General features: G+C 38.2%; 1 protein-coding gene across 3 annotated transcripts in view; it reads right to left on the reverse strand.

The window, feature by feature from the left end:
• The window catches only part of LIMA1 (LIM domain and actin binding 1), a 179,182-nt gene extending 159,290 nt beyond the window's left edge, over positions 1-19,892 (reverse strand). For 2 of the 3 annotated variants that reach the window (XM_053708358.1, XM_053708357.1), the window contains exons 1-2: positions 19,743-19,892; positions 9,035-9,159 (exon numbers count right to left, since the gene is read on the reverse strand). In XM_053708358.1, coding sequence (XP_053564333.1) covers positions 9,035-9,150 — 116 coding nt within the window. In that variant the 5' untranslated portion in view covers positions 9,151-9,159; positions 19,743-19,892. The remainder of the gene's footprint in view (positions 1-9,034; positions 9,160-19,742) is intronic. The other variant, XM_053708359.1, reaches the window with a different exon arrangement.
• Positions 19,893-20,584: the final 692 nt, after the last annotated feature.

Below are 20,584 nucleotides of genomic sequence, written 5' to 3' on the forward strand. Positions count from 1 at the left end.
AAAAATGCAACGTGATCCCACCCTTGGGAGAAATGGTTAACAGTAGATATATAGGAAAGGAACATTTTAGTCTAATGGAAACTGCTTTATTTTGCAGCCTCAGCTACCGGGTCCTGATAGAACATCTCTCTTAAAAACAGGGGACGGTGGTGGGGCGTAAACCTAGTCATATTAGTTTGCTAAGCAAAACTATGCACATTTAGCAATTTTAATTACCTTTAAAATAGAGGATTTAAAAAGGGACATTGAACAGAGTACAACCAAAGAAGCATGTTTTTTTGTTTTTTTCTCCTGTGTCTGTAGCTCTCTTCAAAGTTGTTCTCTTCACACTGGGCACCGCCATCTTGGAGCTTATATTTGTGCCGAAACAATTTTTTTTTTTTTTTTTTTTTTTTTTTTTAAAGTAAAGTTTCCACTCTATTATGTGAGCTAAACTTAAGTGCAATGTACAGCTGTTAACAAGCCGGTATCATCACAGATCGGTTAAAAAGCGTACAGCTTCTGTCACATGATGCAGCAATACAAGTGCTACAAGATGGCGGCAGCCAGTATAAAACGCAGAGTTTTACTAGCGGGATCCTGTAATGTAGTTAAAAATAAGAGAACAGCAGGTACAGGAAAGAAAAATAATGGCATGGTGAGTAGAAACAACCTACTGTTGTTGATGTCCCTTTAAGCATAAGATGATAATACAAAGTACTATAACTTCAGGTTTCCAGACTGAATTAAACATTACAACATATTACCCTTTAGCACACAGTAAATCCTGTGACACATTGGCCTGAAGATTGCAACAATAAAGGGGGGGGGGGGGGTTAAACAGACTGAAGCTTAACTTGTTTGCACAGGAGAAGTCCTACTAAACTTCCTTGGGAGTGGTCATGACAGGATGCTACATGCAGACCTTATCAACAATTTAATTCCTCATTACCTGTCAAATAGGACGTCATCAGTACAAATAGAGCAAGGTTGGTTAAAAAAAAAAAAAAATTGGAAATTGTATGCTAAATGGGATCCTGTGGGATTGGATGTCCGTTATAAATATAATCACCTCTGTTTTCATGCTAGTCACAGCTGTGACTTGTTCTTTTCAGCCTACATGCAATTTGTCCTTAGCAATGGGTTGCACATTAAAATGCTTTTCTTATTAGTTTTGAGATCAATTTAAAATGGACATAAAACAAGTTGGGATAGACACAAAATATAATATGTACACTAATTACTTTACCTGCAAATTTATACAGCAGTGCCTCGCCATTAACCCTTTCTTTTAAGTTTCCGAATTGTACAGCTCTAACTACCCCCATACAATTCCTTTTATGGCTGTATCTATATCTACCTTTGCTTTTGGTAGAATGCAGAAGTAGACACTCATCTACTGGAGTTTGATTCTAAACACTGGTAAGGGGGGGGAGGATCAGACTACTCAAGACAGCATGGATATGTAACAAATTTTGCCAGCAATTTTTAAACATTATTTTTATGTAAACTATTTTTACTAAATTGGCCCTTTGTAGGACATGCACAGATCAACATCTTTTATGGCACTTTAAACCACATTTAAAAAAGGGAAAATTTATACAGGGGAAAAAAAAACTATGTATTTATGCCCCCCCCCCCAAAAAAAAAAAAACCCACTTTCGAACACAATCTCTACATAACCCAGCATAAAAAAAAATTGGTCAGACTGGCTGGCCATTCGTAATAAAAACCGTATAAATTTCCTCTCCATACTCCCCATTGACAATACTTTTTTTTTTTAAAACAAGGAATTTCCTGTAGGTAAACTCTGGAAGAACAAGCCTATTCCTAAAACTTCGTCACTGCCTGATTTGATAGGTGTTCATAAACTTACAAAGCAAGACCGAACGCTCCCAAAAGGGGTACTGACAAAACGGGGACTCACATATTTTAACTTATGATTTATACTACCACCAGTCAAGACATATTTCCACTCAAAAATAAGAGGGATCTTCCAAGACCATTAACTGCATTTGAAAACTTCTGTATACAGGTATACCTCACTTTACAGCGCTTCACTAATACAGCGCTTTGTGGAGCTGAAGTTCAACCTACAAGGATTTTGAAATAGTGCTGTAATCATCGTGAGATTGTGAGAAAAGTGACTGGCACCAATTTTGTTCACTCTGTTTACAGCATTACAGTGCAATCTGTGTCTCAGTGCTATAGTTTAGCAAATGTTACTATAGTAATTGTCACTATTTTACAGGTACAGTTTTTTTTTAATACTAATTGAATACTGTGCTGTGCTAGTGTTAAACTAAACGTAGCACTATTATACCCCTAATATATGTTAGTTCAAACATGTTTTCATGTTTTTAAACACACTGGCAAGTGAAAAGAAAGCTAAAACTGCCTTGTTTCACTTTAAGGCGGTTTTCACTTTACAGCGGGGCTCCGTTCCCTAACCCGCTGTATGAGCGGGGTATACCTGTAGATCATAATCCCCCTAAAAAAAGTGTGTAAAAAAACCTAAAAATGTATGCTTAACTGATAAATTTATTTCTTTGACATGGTGAGCAAAGAGCACCACAGCATAGCTGTTAAAGGGACACTGAACTCAAATTTTTTCTTTTGTAATTCAGAAAGAGCATGCCATTTTAAGCAACTTTCTAATTTACTACTATTAATTTTTCTTCGTTCTCTTGCTATCATTATTTGAAAAAGGCATCTAAGCTTTTTTTTGGTTTCAGTACTCTGGACAGCACTTTTTTATTGTGGATGAATTTATCCACCAATCAGCAAGGACAACCCAGGTTGTTCACAAAAATGGGCCGGCATCTAAACTTACATTCTTGCATTTCAAATAAAGATACCAAGAGAATGAAGAAAATTTAATAGGAGTCAATTAGAAAGTTGCTTAAAATTTCATTCTCAATCTGAATCACGAAAGAAATTTTTTGGGTACAGTGTCCCTTTAAGTATCACTTCCCTACCCACAACCCACAACCATTCGACCAAGGGAAAGGAGAGAAAGGAAATAAGGTGCAGAGGTGCCTGCGGATTATATAAAACAAAGAAACTGTCTGCAAAAAAAACAGGGCGGGCCGTGGACTCACCGTGCCAAGAAAGAAATTCATTTTTCAGGTAAGCATAAATTTTGTTTTCTTTCTAATGACACGGTGAGTCCACGGAGCATCATCAATTACTGTTGGGAATCAATACCCAAGCTAGAGGACACAGATAAGGTTAGGACAAGACAGGTAACCAAAACAGATTGAAGAACCTGTCTCCCAAAAGCAGCCTCAGCAAAATGTATCAAATTTATAGAATTTAGAAAAAGTATGCAAAGAGGGCTAAGTTGCAGCCTTGCAAATCTGTTCCACAGAAGCTTAATTTTTGAAGGCCCAGGAAGAAGAAGTAGCCCTCATGGAATGAGCTTTTATTCTCACATGAGGTTGCTGTCCAGCAGTCTCATAGGCCAAACAAATAACACTATCTAGCCAAAAAGAAAAAGTAGCCTTAGCTTTCTGACCCTTGCGTTTTCCAGAAAAACAAACAAAAGGCAGAAGACTGACAAAAGTCCTTAGTCCCTATAGATAGAATTTCAGCACACGAACATCAAAAGGTATACAACAAACGTTCCTTATGAGAAGGGGGGTTAGGACACAAAGGAACGAACAATTTCGAGAATAAGATTCTTAAACGAAATAACCTTAGGCAGGAAACAAAACTTCACAAAACCACCTTATCAGAATGGAAGATAAGATAAGTGGAATCACATTGTAGCGCCGAGTGTACCGAAACTCTCCGAGCAGAGGAAAGAACAAGAAACAACTTTCCAAGATAACCGCTTAATATCTAAGGAATGCTTAGGCTCAAACGGAGCCTGTTGTAAGCCCTTAACAAGATTAAGACTCCAGAGAGGAGTAACAGGAATAAACACATGCCGGATCCTGACCAAGGCCTGACAAAACGATTGCACATCTGGCAGACGCTTATGCAACAAATTAGACAAAGCCGAAATCTGACCCTTGAGTACTGGCTGACCAATCCTTCTCCAGACCATCCTGGAGAAAGGACAAAATCCTAGGAATCTTTACTATACTCCAAGATTATCCTTTGGATTCACACCAATACAAATATTTACGCCATATCTTATGGTAAATCCTACCAGTCACAGGCTTACGAGCCTGGATCAAAGGTCTCAAGGACCGACTCTGAAACCCACGCTTAGATAAAATTAAGCATTCAATCTCCAAGCAGTCAGCTTCATAGAAACAAGTTTGAATGAAGGAAGGGACCCAGAAGTAAAAAAAAGGTCCTTCCTTAGAGGAAGTCTCCAAGGTGGAAAGGATGACATCTCCACTAGGTCTGCATACTAGATCCTGCGAGACCACACTGGAACTATGAGAATTACTGACACCCTCTCCTGCTTGATCCGAACAATGTCTCTTGGAAGGAGAGCAAAGGGAGGAAACGGGTATGCTAGACTGACATTCCAAGGGACCGCCAGAGCATTTATCAGGACTGCCTGAGGATCCCATGACCTCGAGCCGTACCTCAGGAGCTTGGCATTCTGCCGAAAGGCCATGAGATCCAGTTCTGGCTGTCCCCATTTGAGGGAAAAACACCTCTGGAAGGAGTTCCCATTCCCCGAGATGAAAAGTCTGTCTGCTTAGAAAAACTCAATTGTCCACTCCTGGAATGTGGAACGCAGAATGACAGCAGATATGGGTCTCTGAATAATTCGGGCCATCTCTGTCATGGCCAAGAAACTCTGAGTTCCACCCTGGTGGATGATGTAACTACTGATGTTATGCTGTCCGACTGGAACCTGATAAACCGGGCTAAAGCTGTGGCCAGGCCAGCAAAGCATTGAAGATAGGTCTCAGCTCTAAAATTTTTATGGGAAGATTCAACTCTTCCCGAGTACATAGACCCTGAGCCTTCAACGAGCCCCAAACTGCTCCCCACCTTAGAAGGCTGGCATCCGTGGTCACAATCACCCAGGAGGTTCTGTGGAAGCAGACAGTTTGGTCTACAGACAATCGTGAAAGATGAAATCTCCCTCTTGGGAGAAAATACTTGAATTCTAGTCGATACCCCTGGGTCACAATTTCTAAAGCCCAGGGATCCTGAAGTCCCTTGCCCAAGCCTGAGCGAAGAGAGAAAGCCTGCCCCCTACTAGACCCGGTCCCGGATCGGGGGCTGCCCCTTCATGCTATCTTGGTAGCAGCAACGGGCTTCTTGGCCTGTTTACCTTTATTCCAGGCCTGATTAGGTCTCCAGACAGACTTGGATTATGCAAAATTCCCCTCCTGCTTTGTGGCGGAGGAGGAAGTAGAGGGTCCACATTTAAAGTTTCGAAAGGAACGAAAATTTTTTTGTTTAGCCCTCATTTTAACAGTCTTGTCCTGAGGAAGGGCACGACCTTTACCTCCAGTAAATGTCGGAAATGATTTCCTTTAGTTCAGGCCCAAATAGGGTCTTACCTTTAAAAGGAATAGCTAAAAGTTTAGATTTTGATGAAACATCAGCAGACCAAGACTTAAGCCATAACGCTCTATGCGCTAGAATGGCAAAGCCTGCATTTTTTGCCGCTAATTTAGCCATTTGAAAAGCGGCATCTGTAATGAAAGAATTAGCTAGCTTGAGAGCCTTAATTCTATCCAAAATATCATCTAATGGGGTCTCAACCTTAAGAGACTCCTCTAGAGCCTCAAACCAAAAAGCGGCTGCAGTAGTTACTGGAACAATGTACACTATAGGTTGTAGAAGAAAACCCTGATTAATAAACAATTTCTTTAGAAGACCCTCTAATTTTTTAGCCATAGGATCTTTGAAAGCACAACTGTCCTCAATAGGTATAGATGTACGCTTAGCCAGGGTAGAAATAGCTCCCTCCACCTTAGGGACCGTCTGCCAAGAATACCGAATGGTGTCAGATATGGGAAACGCTTGCTTAAAAGTAGGAAGGGGAGAGAACGGAATGCCTGGTCTATCCACCGCCTTAGTAACAATGTCCGAAATTCTTCTAGGGACTGGAAAAAAAAAAAAGTGTAAGTAGGGACCTCTAGATATTTATCCATTTTACACAATTTCTCTGGTGGGATGAAAATAGGGTCACAATCATCCAGAGTTGCTAAAACCTCCCGGAGTAACAAGCGGAGGTGTTCAAGCTTAAACTTAAAGGCTGTCACATCTGAGTCTGTTTGAGGGAACATCTTTCCTGAGTCTGAAAGCTCTCCCTCAGACAGCAATTCCCCGACCCCCAAATCAGAACACTGTGAGGGTACATCGGAGATGGCCAATAAAGCATCAGAGGGCTCAGCATTTACTCTAATACTGGACCTGCTGCGCTTACCCTGTAAACCTGGCAGTTTAGATAATACCTCTGTAAGGGTAGTAGACATAACTGCAGCCATATCTTGCAGGGTGAAAGAATTAGACGCGCTAGAAGTACTAGGCGTCGCTTGAGCGGGCGTTAAAGGTTGTGACACTTGGGGAGAATTGGATGGCATACCCAGATTCTCTTCTGACTGAGAATCATCCTGAGACACACTTTTATCACCTAAAATATGTTCTTTGAAATGTAAGGCCCTTTCAGTACGAGGGACACATTTTAAGTGGGGGTTCCACAATGGCTTCTAAACACATAGAACATTGACTTTCCTCAATGTCAGACATGTTGAAACCAGCTAATAATGACCACAAACAGGCTTGAAAACACTTTATTTAGTGAAAAAAAAAAAACAACAATCTGAAAAACGGTACTGCGCCTTTAAGAGTAAAAAAAAAAAAAAAAAAAAAAAAAAAAAGCTCTAAAATGTTATAATTATCACAATTTTAGTATATATTTGTCTTATCTTGCCAGCTAAGATTGCACCACAAGGTATGCTTAACCCTTAATGGAAAAAAAACGTTATGAAACAATAAACCCCCTGGCACCTCGCCACAGCTCTGCTGTGACGCCTACCTGCCCTCAGGGGTCTGTTAATTCACTCTCACCGGAGCTTGCTGCTTGCATAGGAAATTCAACTGCGCATCTGAGGCGTGAAATTAGTCCCCGCCCATCTATATCGATGTCTCACTGCCTAGTAAAAACCACTGTAAAGCGGCCTAGAACCTAGCCATGTGGGTTTCCATATACCCAACCTAGTATTGAAAGCCATGTGAACCCTCCAGTGCCATCAAAAGACAAAAACGTTTGCACACAAAAAACTTTAAGTTGCCCTCCAAACATAAAATCGTTATGCACAAAAACATTATGTTGTTATCAGTGTCAACCATTTTTCAGCCCATAACATACAGGTCCCAGTAATACCATTCTATCACATGTAGGATTACTGCTTACCCCTTCCCTTATGGGAATACTGTCAGCCAGTTCTGAAATAACACAGTCTCTCCAGAAAAAAAAAAAATGACTGAACATACCTCAATGCTTGTAGCATGAAAAAACGTTCCCCACGCTGAAGCTTCTCAAGTACTCCTCAGCCATTCTGTGGGAACTTCTCTGGATCTTAGTGACAATTGCTAAGATCATCAGTCTCCAGGCAGAAATCTTCATCCATCTGCTGCCTGAGAAACAATAGCACTCACTGGTGCCATTTAAAATAAAAAAAATCTTGCTTGAAGAAAATAAAAAAAACCTATCATTTTTTCACTTTACCTCTTCCTATTACTTAGTGTAGGCAAAGAGAATGACAGGGGACATGTTTTGCATCCTTTTAAACTTTTGATATTGGAACATTAGCCATCAATTTGCACTTGCTCTTTAGACAACTAGAAAGCTTGTTATGTACTTAGCACACACACTTCTCAAACTTGTAATACAAGTTTATGCAATGACAGTTAATTGTATCCTCCATATTCAATACATTTGCTTTCCTATCCAGTGTGTGCTGCAGGGGATATGGGATGGTAGGAACCCCCTCCCAATCCCCCATGGGCAGGAAGAGACTGGGGAGATTGAAATTCTCCACACAAGAGGTAGAGGACAGGGCAGTCTAATGACCGCTGCTTGATAAATCCTGACTGCAGGTTCTCTTGTGCAACCCTGCAGTCAAAGTGTTCTATGTAGGCTCCCATGACACCACTGCCATTTCAAGGTAGAGCAAACAGCTTTTGCATGCACCCCATTTTAAATTATTTTATCCCTTTAAAGAGACATGAAACCCCAAATTTTATTAAAATTCAGATAGAGCACATGTTTTTAAACAACTTTCCAATTAACTTATTAAAAGGTTTGCTTCATTCTCGTAGTATCCTTTGTTGAATGAGAGTAATGACAAAAGGCATAAATGTGCAGCCACCAATCAACAGCTAGCTCCCTCCTGGGCCTACCTAGGTACGGTATACCAAGAGAACTACGCAAATTAGAGAATAGAGGCAAATTTGAAAGTTATTTAAAGTTGTATGCTGTATCGGAATCATGGAGGGGAAAAAAAAAAAAGTTTCATGTCCCTTTAAGAAAAGTGGGTAACGGTTACTACATTTAGTACCCGCAATAAAGCAGCCCATTTATACTACAGAACTAGTACATTTTAAAATGTATTATAAAATTCAGTGGCCGTGCTGTATACTATACTTGTAAATTAACGGCAGTCAGTTTTAATGGTTGTGTGTAGTCACACAGTGTGCTCCTGGCTTATATACAGGCTCTAAAAGGTTATAATAGTGCAATAATAAAATTTCTAATTCATTACACAAATGCTTGACTAGAACAATGCTCACTTATTACTTTAACCATGTGCTTAATCATTTGCAGGGATTTTATTATTGGTCAAATTGGTGCCTCACACAATAGAACACTATAGCATTATCACCCTTTATTAGGGTTAGTTCTTAGTGTTTTAGTAAACAGGTCTATTTATAGGTGATTTATTGTTACCACCAGTAATACTTTAACTGTAATAACTTTTCTTGAGCATTCCTTGGTCCTAATCCATGGTTGTACTTTTTTTTGCTAGTTCATTATTTAACAGATGAATTTAACAGACTATTTCCATTTTTTATGGTTTACATTTTATAGCATAAAACAAAGAACAATTTAGCAGAGATTTTAACTTACTTTGAGAAACGTTCAGCGATAGAAGAATTTTTTGACTTCACAAGAGAAAGTTCCCTTGCAGTGACCCGGACAGACTGGGAGGCCCACTGCCCTCTCTTAAATGGAGATGCATCCATCTTCAACACCTGTGAAACAAATAACTTATTAACTTTGTGGAACACACACTTTCATTGCGCTACTTGCTGACTACAGCAAGGAAAAAAAAGTTATTCATTTGTAGAAGTATAGCAGTCAGATATTTACATCATTGTAACTGCCTCCAATAAATAAAGCAATGAGGAAGAACAGATGGAAGAAAGCAAAGCCGACTGTCAGAGGGATCAGTGCATAATATAAGGGTTAAAACAATGCTAGAATGTATGAGGGCATATTTTGAATAGCAGCATTTTTGTACTGCACCTGTGTTGTGATAAGGCTAAAAGGTAGTAACACTGGTACTTTGTGACAATGCGTTCTGTAATATTTTGGAGTCACTGGCACATTTGTTGTTTGTTTATATTGATAGCAACCAATAAAAATATTTGTACATAGATATATTTAGAATAAGCTATACATTTACAAGACAGGATAAAAATGCTATAACCCGTTGTTCCTGTGTTCATTAGATTTGAAAGACAGTGTAACATAAAAATAAGTGTGTGCCATATGATTTTTATAGGGGGAATAAGAAAAGTCATAAAAAGAAAATCAGTGACCAATCAGGATTGGGATGCTTCAAAGTCAGTCTAATTAAAAGGGACACTGACCTCAAATGTTTAATTCAGATAGAGCAACTTTCTAATTTACTCCTAATATCAAATGTTCTTCATTCTCTTGGTATACATTTGAAAATCAAGAATGTTTGTTTAGATGCCGGACCATTTTTGGTGAACAACCTGGGTTGTTCTTGCCGATTGGTGGATAAATTCACCCACCAATAAACAAATGCTGTCCAGGGTACTGAACAAAAAATTGCCCGACTCCTAAGCTTAGATGCCTTTTTCATATTAAAACAGCAAGAGAACGAAGAAAAATGAATAGGAGTAAATTAGAAAGTTGCATGCTCTCTGAATCATGTAAGAAAAATACATACATACTCCGCACTGTAAGCTTCAGTCACACCCTTGACATCCTTTAAGACTACAACAGAATCTAGGTCATGATTTAAGCAACATGACATTACTAGCAGGTCCCAAAGTGCATTAAAATATAGTCCTGGGTCTCTTATTGAAAACTACCAAACAGATCAAGCCTGAAAGCCATTTCACACCAATTTGTAGAAACAGCAATATTAGTCACTGCATAAAAAAAAAAAAAAAAAAAAAAATAGAATTACAGGAATCATATTTTAAAACATCCTATTGTACCAGGGGGCAGTATTGCATACTAGCTGTAGTGTGCAATGACAAATGCAGGGATGCGATGCCAGGCGGACAAGGGTAAAAATGTACGCCCGTTAACCAGACTGTTAAATCTGGCCTTAAACAGTCTATATTGCTTAATAAAATAACTGAAAGTTAGGTATGTGCATCTGAATGCGGAAGGCAGCGGCTGCTCGTGGTGTTAGACTCTTTTCAGAGTTAGATTCCTTCATGTGAAAGTGCAACACACTATGATCTGGATAACCATAGATCATAGTGTGTAGCACTTTCACAAGAAGGAATCTAACTCAGAAAAGAGCTGAACTCCACGAGAAGCCGCTGCCTTTCACATTCTGATGATAAAGCATCTGATTGCACATAACTACTGAAAACCAGAAGGTAACAATTATAATTGTCACTTTTTGTCATCTTATAATTTATGCGGAAAATGTGTAGGTCTAAAATATGTAAACAAATTTTAAAAATACAGAACATTCTGATTTCTTATAGGAGTGACTTAACCCATCACAATGTTCCTACCCCTGTCCAAGCAACCAGCGAAGTGGGGAAAAAAAAAAACTATTTGGAAGAAAAAAAAAATTCCTTTTCACCAAAAATAACTTTATATAGTATTTCACATAAATCATCTAACACCCATCCAATTGTCAGAGAGCACTGCAAGGTTTGTATGCATCCACCCATTCCTGTAACCCTGGCTGCTACCTCCCCGAGAATAAATACCCTTGCAGTAGCCCATCCACTGTTCTGTTTTCACAGCCACCCTATTCCCTCACTTCCAGTGCATGCTGTTAGCTTGCACATGGCAGCAGTGCAGGTATCTTATTCAGGAGGCCTTCCTGCAGCCGCTGCTGTGGGCTATAATGTGCGGCACCTTCCTACAAGTTTTTAATGCTCGCCATCCTGCTGCTTCCCGTTAGCAGCACCTGAGTCTGGAGGGGAGATGGCTCTTAGGTGGTGGTGTTAGATGCCCCATCCAACCGCGGTACCGTCTTGTACTGTGCCAGCAGCTGACAGGGGTGCAAATATTTCTGGAGCAGAAGTGCAGCCCTGGAGTACTTCAGTACATATGGGTGAGCAAGCCGACTACCATAACTGTAAAGCCTACATTGCTTTACATCTGATGCCCAAACACACCTCTGTTTTTTATCATTTTATTTGTATATGCCTGAGCTTCTTCCCCTTCAAAAACTCAAAAGCAAACCACACATTCCCACCCTCCAGTTTTTTGCACCGACTACACATCTGTGTAGCCTACTGTACCTCTACCTCACCGGCACCACACTAAGTGCTCATTTACAAGCAGCTAATCTCAGTGCTGCTCTGTGGATTCAGTTTGTAAATAACTGAATATGTAATCTTAGCTTACTAAATATTTGCAAATGTCTTGGTTTATTTAGAAAAAAAATACATATTCTTTTAATCAGACAAGACCAAAATAAACTGGTTCGGCTCAGATGGGGTCCAGCATGTTTGACATGAACCTGGCCAGGATTATTACAGTGAATGCATAATTCCAACAGTGAAGCATGGAGGTGGGAGTGTGATATGATGCTGCATGAGTGCAAAAGGTGGTGGGGAGATGACATTTACCGACGGACCCATGAATGCCTGGGATATAACAAAATATTGGCTGACAAGATGACTCCCAGTCTCCAGAAGAGGAATATTCCAGCATGATAATAATCCAAATCACACTACCAAAATCACAAAACAGTTTCTAAAGAAGAATAAAGTGAAAAAAGTATGACCTGGCAGAGTATGTAACGAATCCAATAGAAACCTTTTGGGGTATTTTAAAGGAAGTGGTAGAGCAACCAATCCAGCAAAACAAAAAATGGTAGAACATCTCTCCAGAAATGTGTGCATCACAGGTATCCTCCATGCCCAGGAGGATTAAGTCTGTCATGAAAAATAAAAGGTAAACATACGAAGTACTGAAAAAATAAAAGATATGAATCTCACTTATGAAAGGTGTACTGACTTTTGCATAACCAACACAGCTATGATAATACACTTTTTACCTCTGTGATTACCTTGAGTCTGAGTCTCTGCAGACTGCCCCTTATTCCAGTTCTTTTGACAGGCTTGCATTTAGCCAATCAGTGCTGACTCCTAGATAACTCCATGGGAGTGAGCACAATGTTATCTATATGGCACACATGAACCAACACTTTCTAGCTGAAAAAAAACTGTCAAAATTCCCTGAGATAAGAGGCAGCCTTCAAGGACTTAGAAATTAACACATGAGCTGACCTAGGTTTACCTTTCAACAATGAATACCAAGAGAACAAAGCAAATTTGCTGATAAAAGTAAAATTTGGTAAGGTTAAAAAAAAAAAAAAAAAAAAAAATCATGATTCAGATAGTCATAACATACATACTGAAAAAGTACTTGGCTGCTAGATTTTTGGTATAGCTACTAGATTTTGAACATATTTGTCAACCCCTATCTGGAATCATGAAAGAAAAAGAAAAAAAAATGGGTTTCATGTCTCTTTAATGTTTTAAAAATGAATGTCCATCCAAATAGAAATTAGACCACAACAAAATGTAACTAGAAGGAGTTTTAGAATACATAGTATTTGACTCAACATGGACACTTACCCAGTATACAAGTTATACTACTATACTGTTCTAGCACAGGCCAATCTAACCAAACTCAGGGGCCACAATGCATCCAATACATTGTAACTGGTCTCCAGTCCTTCTCAAAACTGGAAAGTGTATATATGAAACACATAGAATTTCTTGATACAATCATATAAAAGCAATATTGTCCTTCAAGCAGCTAATGTGGGTGTGTTTGCAAGCAGATACTGGCACCTATAAAAGCCTAAATAGTAGAGATCTAGCTAAATCATTTTGAAGATGGTTTTTTTAACCACAATTGTATCCCTCTCTGGAAAAAGTTGAGACCACTGCAAAATGATCACTTGGTTTTACTATTTATAGGTATGTGTGAGTAAAGTGAACATTTTTGTTTTATTCTATGAAAAACTGCTGACATTTTTCCCAAATAAAAAGATAGTAATTTAGAGCATTTGCAGAAAAGATGCAGTGTTTGTAGACCTCGAATAATTAAATGAAGTCAAGTTCATATTTTTAAACGCAATACTAATGTTTTAACTTTCTAAAATCAATATTTGGTGGAATAACCCCGTTTTTCAATCACAGCTTTCATGCATCTTGGCATGCTCACCACCAGTCTTACATATTGCGGTTAGGCGACTTTATGCCATTCCTGGCACAAAAATGCAAGCAGCTCAGCTTTGTTTGATTGCCTGTGACATCCATCTTACTCTTGATCATATTCCAGAGGTTTTCAATGGGATTCAGGGCTGGAGATTGGGCCCTCCATCCACACCTTGCTTGACCCGATTCATGCGTCCTTCACAAAGATAAATATGCCTGATTCAAGGTCATCGTCTCTGATGAGTCCAATTTTCAGCTTTGCCCAAAACCTGGTCAGCTAATAATTAGACAGAGACCTGCAAGCCACAGTGTCTCGCACCAACTAACATTTGGTGGAGGATTGGTAATCTGGGGGTGCTTCAGCAATCCTGTTATCGGGCAGATTTATCTTTGAATAACTTGTTCTCTTTGCATTATTCGAGGTCTGAAAACACTGCATCTTTGTTATTTTAACCAGTTTCTATTTTCTGCAAATAAATGCTGTAAGAGACAATATTTTTATTTGGAATTTCAGAGAAATGTCAGTAGTTTATGGAATAAAACAAAAAATGTTAATTTTACTTACACATATCCATAAATAGTTAAACTGATCATTTTTGCAGTGGTCTCTTTTTTTTCCCAGAGATGGTTGGAGAAAGAAAAGAAAAATCAAATCTAACTATTTCTAAAATGTCCTCTCCTATTAAGTGAAAGAATGTGGTTAGACACCCTGGTACTAGATGAACATTTCTTAGCGGTCAGATATATTTTGGTTTTGCTTTATATTACATGCTCATCTATTATCTAGTTTTCTACATCAGCACACATTAGTCATACATTAAATGAAGGAATGCCAGTTAGTGCAAGTCCCAGGTGTGATCACTGCATATTGATAGAATGCCTGCATAGCTTTGGCAGTTATAAGTTATGCTTTATGCTTGAATTGTTAAGACCTACTAAACATTCTATAGTTTGCAAGTGGCTACAAGCTAAGACTTCTGCACATCATTTAAAACTATTGTTCTTTTTGCAAGTTTTCAAGCACATTATATAAGCCTGGAAAACATACTGGAGCTTAAAAAAAACTGAAATTGATTGGGTAAAGTATTACAATTTAAACAAACAATTTTCCCAATTTACTTCTATAAAATTTTGCTTAAAAAAACACAAACACATGAAACCCAACATTTTTTATTCATGATTTAGAGCATACAATTGTAAACAACTTTAAAATATCTTGGGTTTTATGTCCCTTTAATTCTCTTGGTACTAGCCTTTGTAAAAGAGTAATCCTAGTGCTACAAATCATAATTAAAGGAACTGTAAAGTCATAATTAGACATTCATGATTAAGACCGCATACAATTTTAAACAACTTTTCAATTTACTTTTATTTAATTTGCATCTGTCTCTTGTTATCCTTTGCTGAAAGGTTTATCTAGATAAGCTCAGGAGAAGCAAAGAACCTTGGTTTTAGTTGCCGATTGGTGGCTGTGCATGCATACATACATAGATTGTCATTGGCTCACCCATGTGTTCAGTTAGAAACCAGGAGTGCATTGCCGCTCCTTCAACAAATGAAACCAAGAGAATGAAACAAATTTGATAATAGAAGTAAATTGGAAAGTAGTTTAAAATTGTATGTTCTACCTAAATCATAAGAGAAATGTTGGGTTTCATGTCCCTTTAATACTGCTGCCACAGAATGCTAAAGATATGTGCCTGCCCCTAAGCTCTCTATCAGCCTACCTAGGTTCACTCTTTAACAAAGGACATCAAGAGAAGCAAATTTGATCAGAGACAAAGATCTTTAAAAATGCATGATCTGTCTGAATCATTAAAGGATTACTTTCTGTTATAATTTTTAAGCTAAACAACTAACATATTAAAGTTAATAAACATTAATTAAAACCTACTGACCTATATTTTCTCCAAAACGAAGTTTCATAACGTTCTAAAAGTTATCTTTTATTCGCCAATGATGTCACATTATCCTGCCCACTATTTTCAGCACTGCATGTTCAAAATACTTAATCCAATAACTTTGTATTTAAAGCGCCATTTTGAAACCTAGGTATTGTAAACGGATTGGTACAGAGCAAAGGATACCCACGGAGTGGGTTTGGAAAACAATTAAATTTGCAGACAAGATTTCTGATATACGGTAGAGATATGTTAATGAAATGCTATTGATAAAAAGTGTATTTTGGGTAGTTAGTTAGTTAGTAACAGGCATAGAAAATATTTACTTACAGTGGCCCTTTAAAGGGACACAAACCCCCAATTTTTTCTTTAATTGTTAAGAAAGAGCATGCCATTTTAAACAACTTTCTAATTTATTTCTATTAACCAATTTGTTTAATTTTGTTGATATGCTTTGCTGAAAAGCATATCTAGATATGCTCAGTAGCTGCTGATTGATTGCTGCACATAGATGCCTCATGTGATTGGCTCACCCATGTGCATTTCTATTCCTTCAACAAAGGATAACTAAAAAATGAAGCAAAATATCTCATTGAAGTAAATTGGAATGTTTAAAATTGTATTCTCTATCTGAATCATGACAGAATTTTTTAAGGTTTAGTGTCCCTTTAATGTTTAAATTTTAACGTTACCATTATCTACAAGGGGAAGAACCTCCATAATTCCCCCCCCCCCCCCCCTCCCAAAAAAAAGAGCAAAGATTTTGGCTTCTAGATTCCACCCCCCCCGGTATATCAGTAGTGTCTGCTATTAAAAAAAAAAAAAAAAAAAAAAAAAAACTTCTTAAAAATGGGACTAACAACGCTATCTATATAGGGAATGACAGACAATTAACCTTTTCCCGCCATTAGGACGATACATGCCGTCCTAACTGTGCTGGATTTTAGCGCCATTAGGACGGCATGGAACGTCACTGCATGGAGGATAGCATCATACCTCATACCCGACCCCATCATTGAAACCTTGCGATCGTATGCATGATCTCACGATTTCAATTTGTTTACATGGAAACGTTGTTTTGATGTAGAAAATTTAGACCCAACACGAAAGGGTTAAGGAAGAAAGATTTGTGATTAAGTAGTGATGGCAAATCCAAGCGTATAACAAAAGCTAGTATTTACCATCAATTAAAATCAAGTGGAGTTTAAGTGATCAGATATGTAATAAAGGGTGCTAAACTTACCCTGAAAGTGCCATTGCACATCGCTAAACTCAGCGGCTCCAGCTGACCACAGCAAATCACTCTCCTAAACCAATGTGTGTCAACTGACAGTGTTCTGTATGTGCGCATAGCTATTGGCTTAGAAGTGCAAGCATCACCTCATTGGTAAAAGAGCGATGTGTCGTGGGCGGCCAGAGCGGCTAAGTTTAGCGATGTGCAACAGCACATTCAGGAGTGAGTTTAGCACCCTTTTTACATACAGTATCTGATCACTTAAACTCTGCTTTATCTTTAGTGATGGTAAATACTAGCGGTTGTTATCAAAGCAGAAAGCAAATATTGGTTTCTGTAGCGGACCATCTAAAGTTGTCCTTATTTCTGTCTTCTAGGGTATCTAAAATGTCAATATTTAATTGCATACATACCCATTTTAAACAACATTCCAATTTAATTTTATTATCAATTTTGCTAAATTATCTTGATATCTTATTAAAGGAACAGCAATGCACTACTGGGAAGTAGCTTAACACATTGATAAGCCAACAGGCTTGCATATGCAGCCCCCAATCAGCAGCTAGCTTCCAGCTCCTGAGCCTACCTAGGTATGCTTTTAATTAAAAAAAAAAAAAAACACAAACACTTTCCAATGTAATTCAACCTAAATCATGAAGGGGAAAAAAAATTGGGGTTTCATGTCACTTTAATGTTTGAGCAAGTAATTTTTCATGTGTGTTCAAGAAAAGGGAAACTATTCTCAAAAACATAGTAAATACCTGTAACCAGTTGTCAGGCAAAACTATTTATCAACCTACATGGGTGTAGTTTTGGCTGAACTCATTCTTGACAAGGGAAAAAATAAATTATGTAATGTTTAACAAATGCTTTTTAAAATAAACAGTAGAAGAAGAAAAAACACAGGAATCTACAAACTCTGTGAGATAGGTTCTCTCTAGGGTGGGTTTCAGAGAAAGCATAAATCGGAAAACAAGGGATCTTAAAGTTATAACCATGCAAGTTTAAATGGCCAGTATGCTCTCAAAATGTTTATTTACTAGACAGGTTTGGGATAACCAGATTATAAAAACTTTTGCAGCAGGTAATGTTGCACAAATTGACAAGTATTCACACTATCACCATAAATGCAAAAAAATACTTAAATTAAAATGCTTCCGCAATTCTCTTTACACACTCCCAATTGCAAAGATATGTTTAAGCAAATACTGATAACATACACAACATCTATTAAACAGATCCACCAAAAACAAACTACAATTAGGCAGCAGAGCAAGCACACTAATGTGCCTATTCAAAATCAACCTGCCAATTTGCATCAAATCTAGTCTCAAAATAAAGCTGTATGCACAGTATCATCAGCATTCCGACCTATAGTATATCAGCAGTACCAGTAGCACATATTTTATTTTTTAAGATACCACACTCAATTATAAACTCAAACATTTCCCTGCATCAATGACACTCCAAGACTTTTTCCCTTGGCAGTATCATCTTACTAACGTGCACCAGTGACACACATACCCCTCCATCCCCTGGCATAATAATGAGCCACAAAGCACTTAAACCCCCACCCTGCGCCAGTGTCACATGCAGGAGTACTGCATACCCAATCATTACTCTAGCATCCCCCAGTATTAAAAAAAGGTATCAACTAAATGTGCAAGGTTGACTTACACTATATATATATATATATATATATATATATATATATATATATATATATATATATATATATATATATATATATATATATATACACACACACACACACAGGTGGCCCTCGTTTTACAACGGTTCAATTTACACAGTTTCAGAATAACAACCTTTTTTCCAGTCATGTGACTGCTATTGAAAAGCATTGAGAAGCAGTGCATTTAATAAAATAGCCAGTAGGTTGAGCTGTCTGCTTGTGTTGCAGTAAAGCCAAGCAAGCTGAAATTAATCAGTTTAACCAGACCTGAGCAATCGAGCAGATTTTAAAGGAACAAGATCTTCCTGTCTATAAATCAGTCCAGATTGGAATGCATAGAAAGAAAAGTTTGCAGAAAAATGCAAGTGAAGTCTGTGTTGTGTGATTATTTTATTAGGTTTATAATGCTGTTTAGCATTTAAAGTCTTCATTTCAAAGCTTTAAAAGTAATGTATTAGGTGTTACTTATGACAATTTTGAGAGGGGCCTGGAACCTCTCTCCCTCACTTCCCATTGACTTGCATTATAAACTGGGTTTCAATTTACAACGGTTTCGATTTACAACCATTCCTTCTGGAACCTAACCCCGGCGTAAAGTGAGGGCTACATATATATATATATATATATATATATATATTTGTACTCAATTTAGAGCAAAGAAATAGGTAAAATGAAGGAAAGGTGGGTTTAAATAAGAGCAAGGATAAATGGATTATCCAGACCAACACCACCCTCCACACTGAAATGGGACAATGTTGGTACAAGAGACACAAAACCAGCCAGAAACCCCCCCCCCCTACAGAATTTTACTGACCAGTAACAAAGCTACCACCACACCCAGCTAAAGGCCAAATCACAGGGGCTACTGGAACCACAATCTTCCCAACCAGAGCCATAAACCTAAGCCTTGCATTGCCACAAAACCTATATCTCGCCAAACAAAATCACATTTACAAAACCTGCACGCCCAGAAGAACAAACTAAAGCAATCCTGCTCCCTCCCCTAACCACAAGGTAAAACCACACCACAGAATACTCACCCGATACTCAATAGCCAGATCAGATAGCAGCTCAGGCTACATACAAATAAATACCCAACACATTGGGTAAATAAGTGATTAATCGTAACATGGTGCAGGCAAACTGGTTTATTCAACCAACTGTACAGTTTTGTCTACCTGTCGCCAAAGTGCCACATGAAGAATATAACAGGGTTTATTCCATTAATGTGTGAGCGCCATTATTACACCGTGCATCTATATGTTAACATGGACAATATAAATAATATTTACACATAATTCTGATACGTATTTATGTCTAGACATACCGCTAAATGCAGACGCTGGCTTCAGAGTACCGTCGATTATATGATGCAGAATCTCCGGTCAGACCAGGTATCTCGGTGCCCCCGTTCTCACTGACACAGAACACTCCTACCTGATCTCTCAACACCTCCCACGCACCTGCCGCTGTACAGCTCTGCACCTGTAACTCACGCCCAGCATGTGATGTCACGGGGTCGTGGCATGTTACGCAGGTTTTAAAGCTCAACAACCTGCACAGCGCCGTCTAGAGGAGGAGGTGACAAGTGCTGTCTGAGAAATACGCTTAGTAATATTCATGCGAAATCAGCAAATATTCTTCCCAGCAGCTAAATACAAACGAATTAAAAAAGAAAGTTCAGCTTTTTTTTAAAAAAAAAAGGACCGCTGGGTTAGACAGATTATATATATTTATATATACAGTATATATGATATATATTTCTGATCCCGTAAATACATTTATGCAAAGCCCGCCCCACACCCCAGAATAGATTTTTTACAATGTGTGACAGAGTCCAAAGACCATTATGCTGAAGGAGAGGAGGCCAAAACTGTGACTGACCCAGGGAAATCAGGACAGTTGGCAACTATGAAATGATGTTTCCGCATTTTGATCACAACTGACGAGAACATATGTCAGATTTCAATAAAATACCTTATGGTTATAAACATGCAGGTAACAGAGATTTGTACATCACCCTGTGAAAAGTCATGCAACCATAACATAGATAATGTAACAAAACCTTCTTAAAGGGACAGTCTACACCAAAAATGTTCTTATTTAAAAAAGATAGATAATCCCTTTATTACCCATCCCCCAGTTTTGCATAACCAACACAGTTATATA

Source organism: Bombina bombina, chromosome 3 (genome assembly GCF_027579735.1).
Source record: "Bombina bombina isolate aBomBom1 chromosome 3, aBomBom1.pri, whole genome shotgun sequence".
NCBI lineage: Eukaryota > Metazoa > Chordata > Amphibia > Anura > Bombinatoridae > Bombina > Bombina bombina.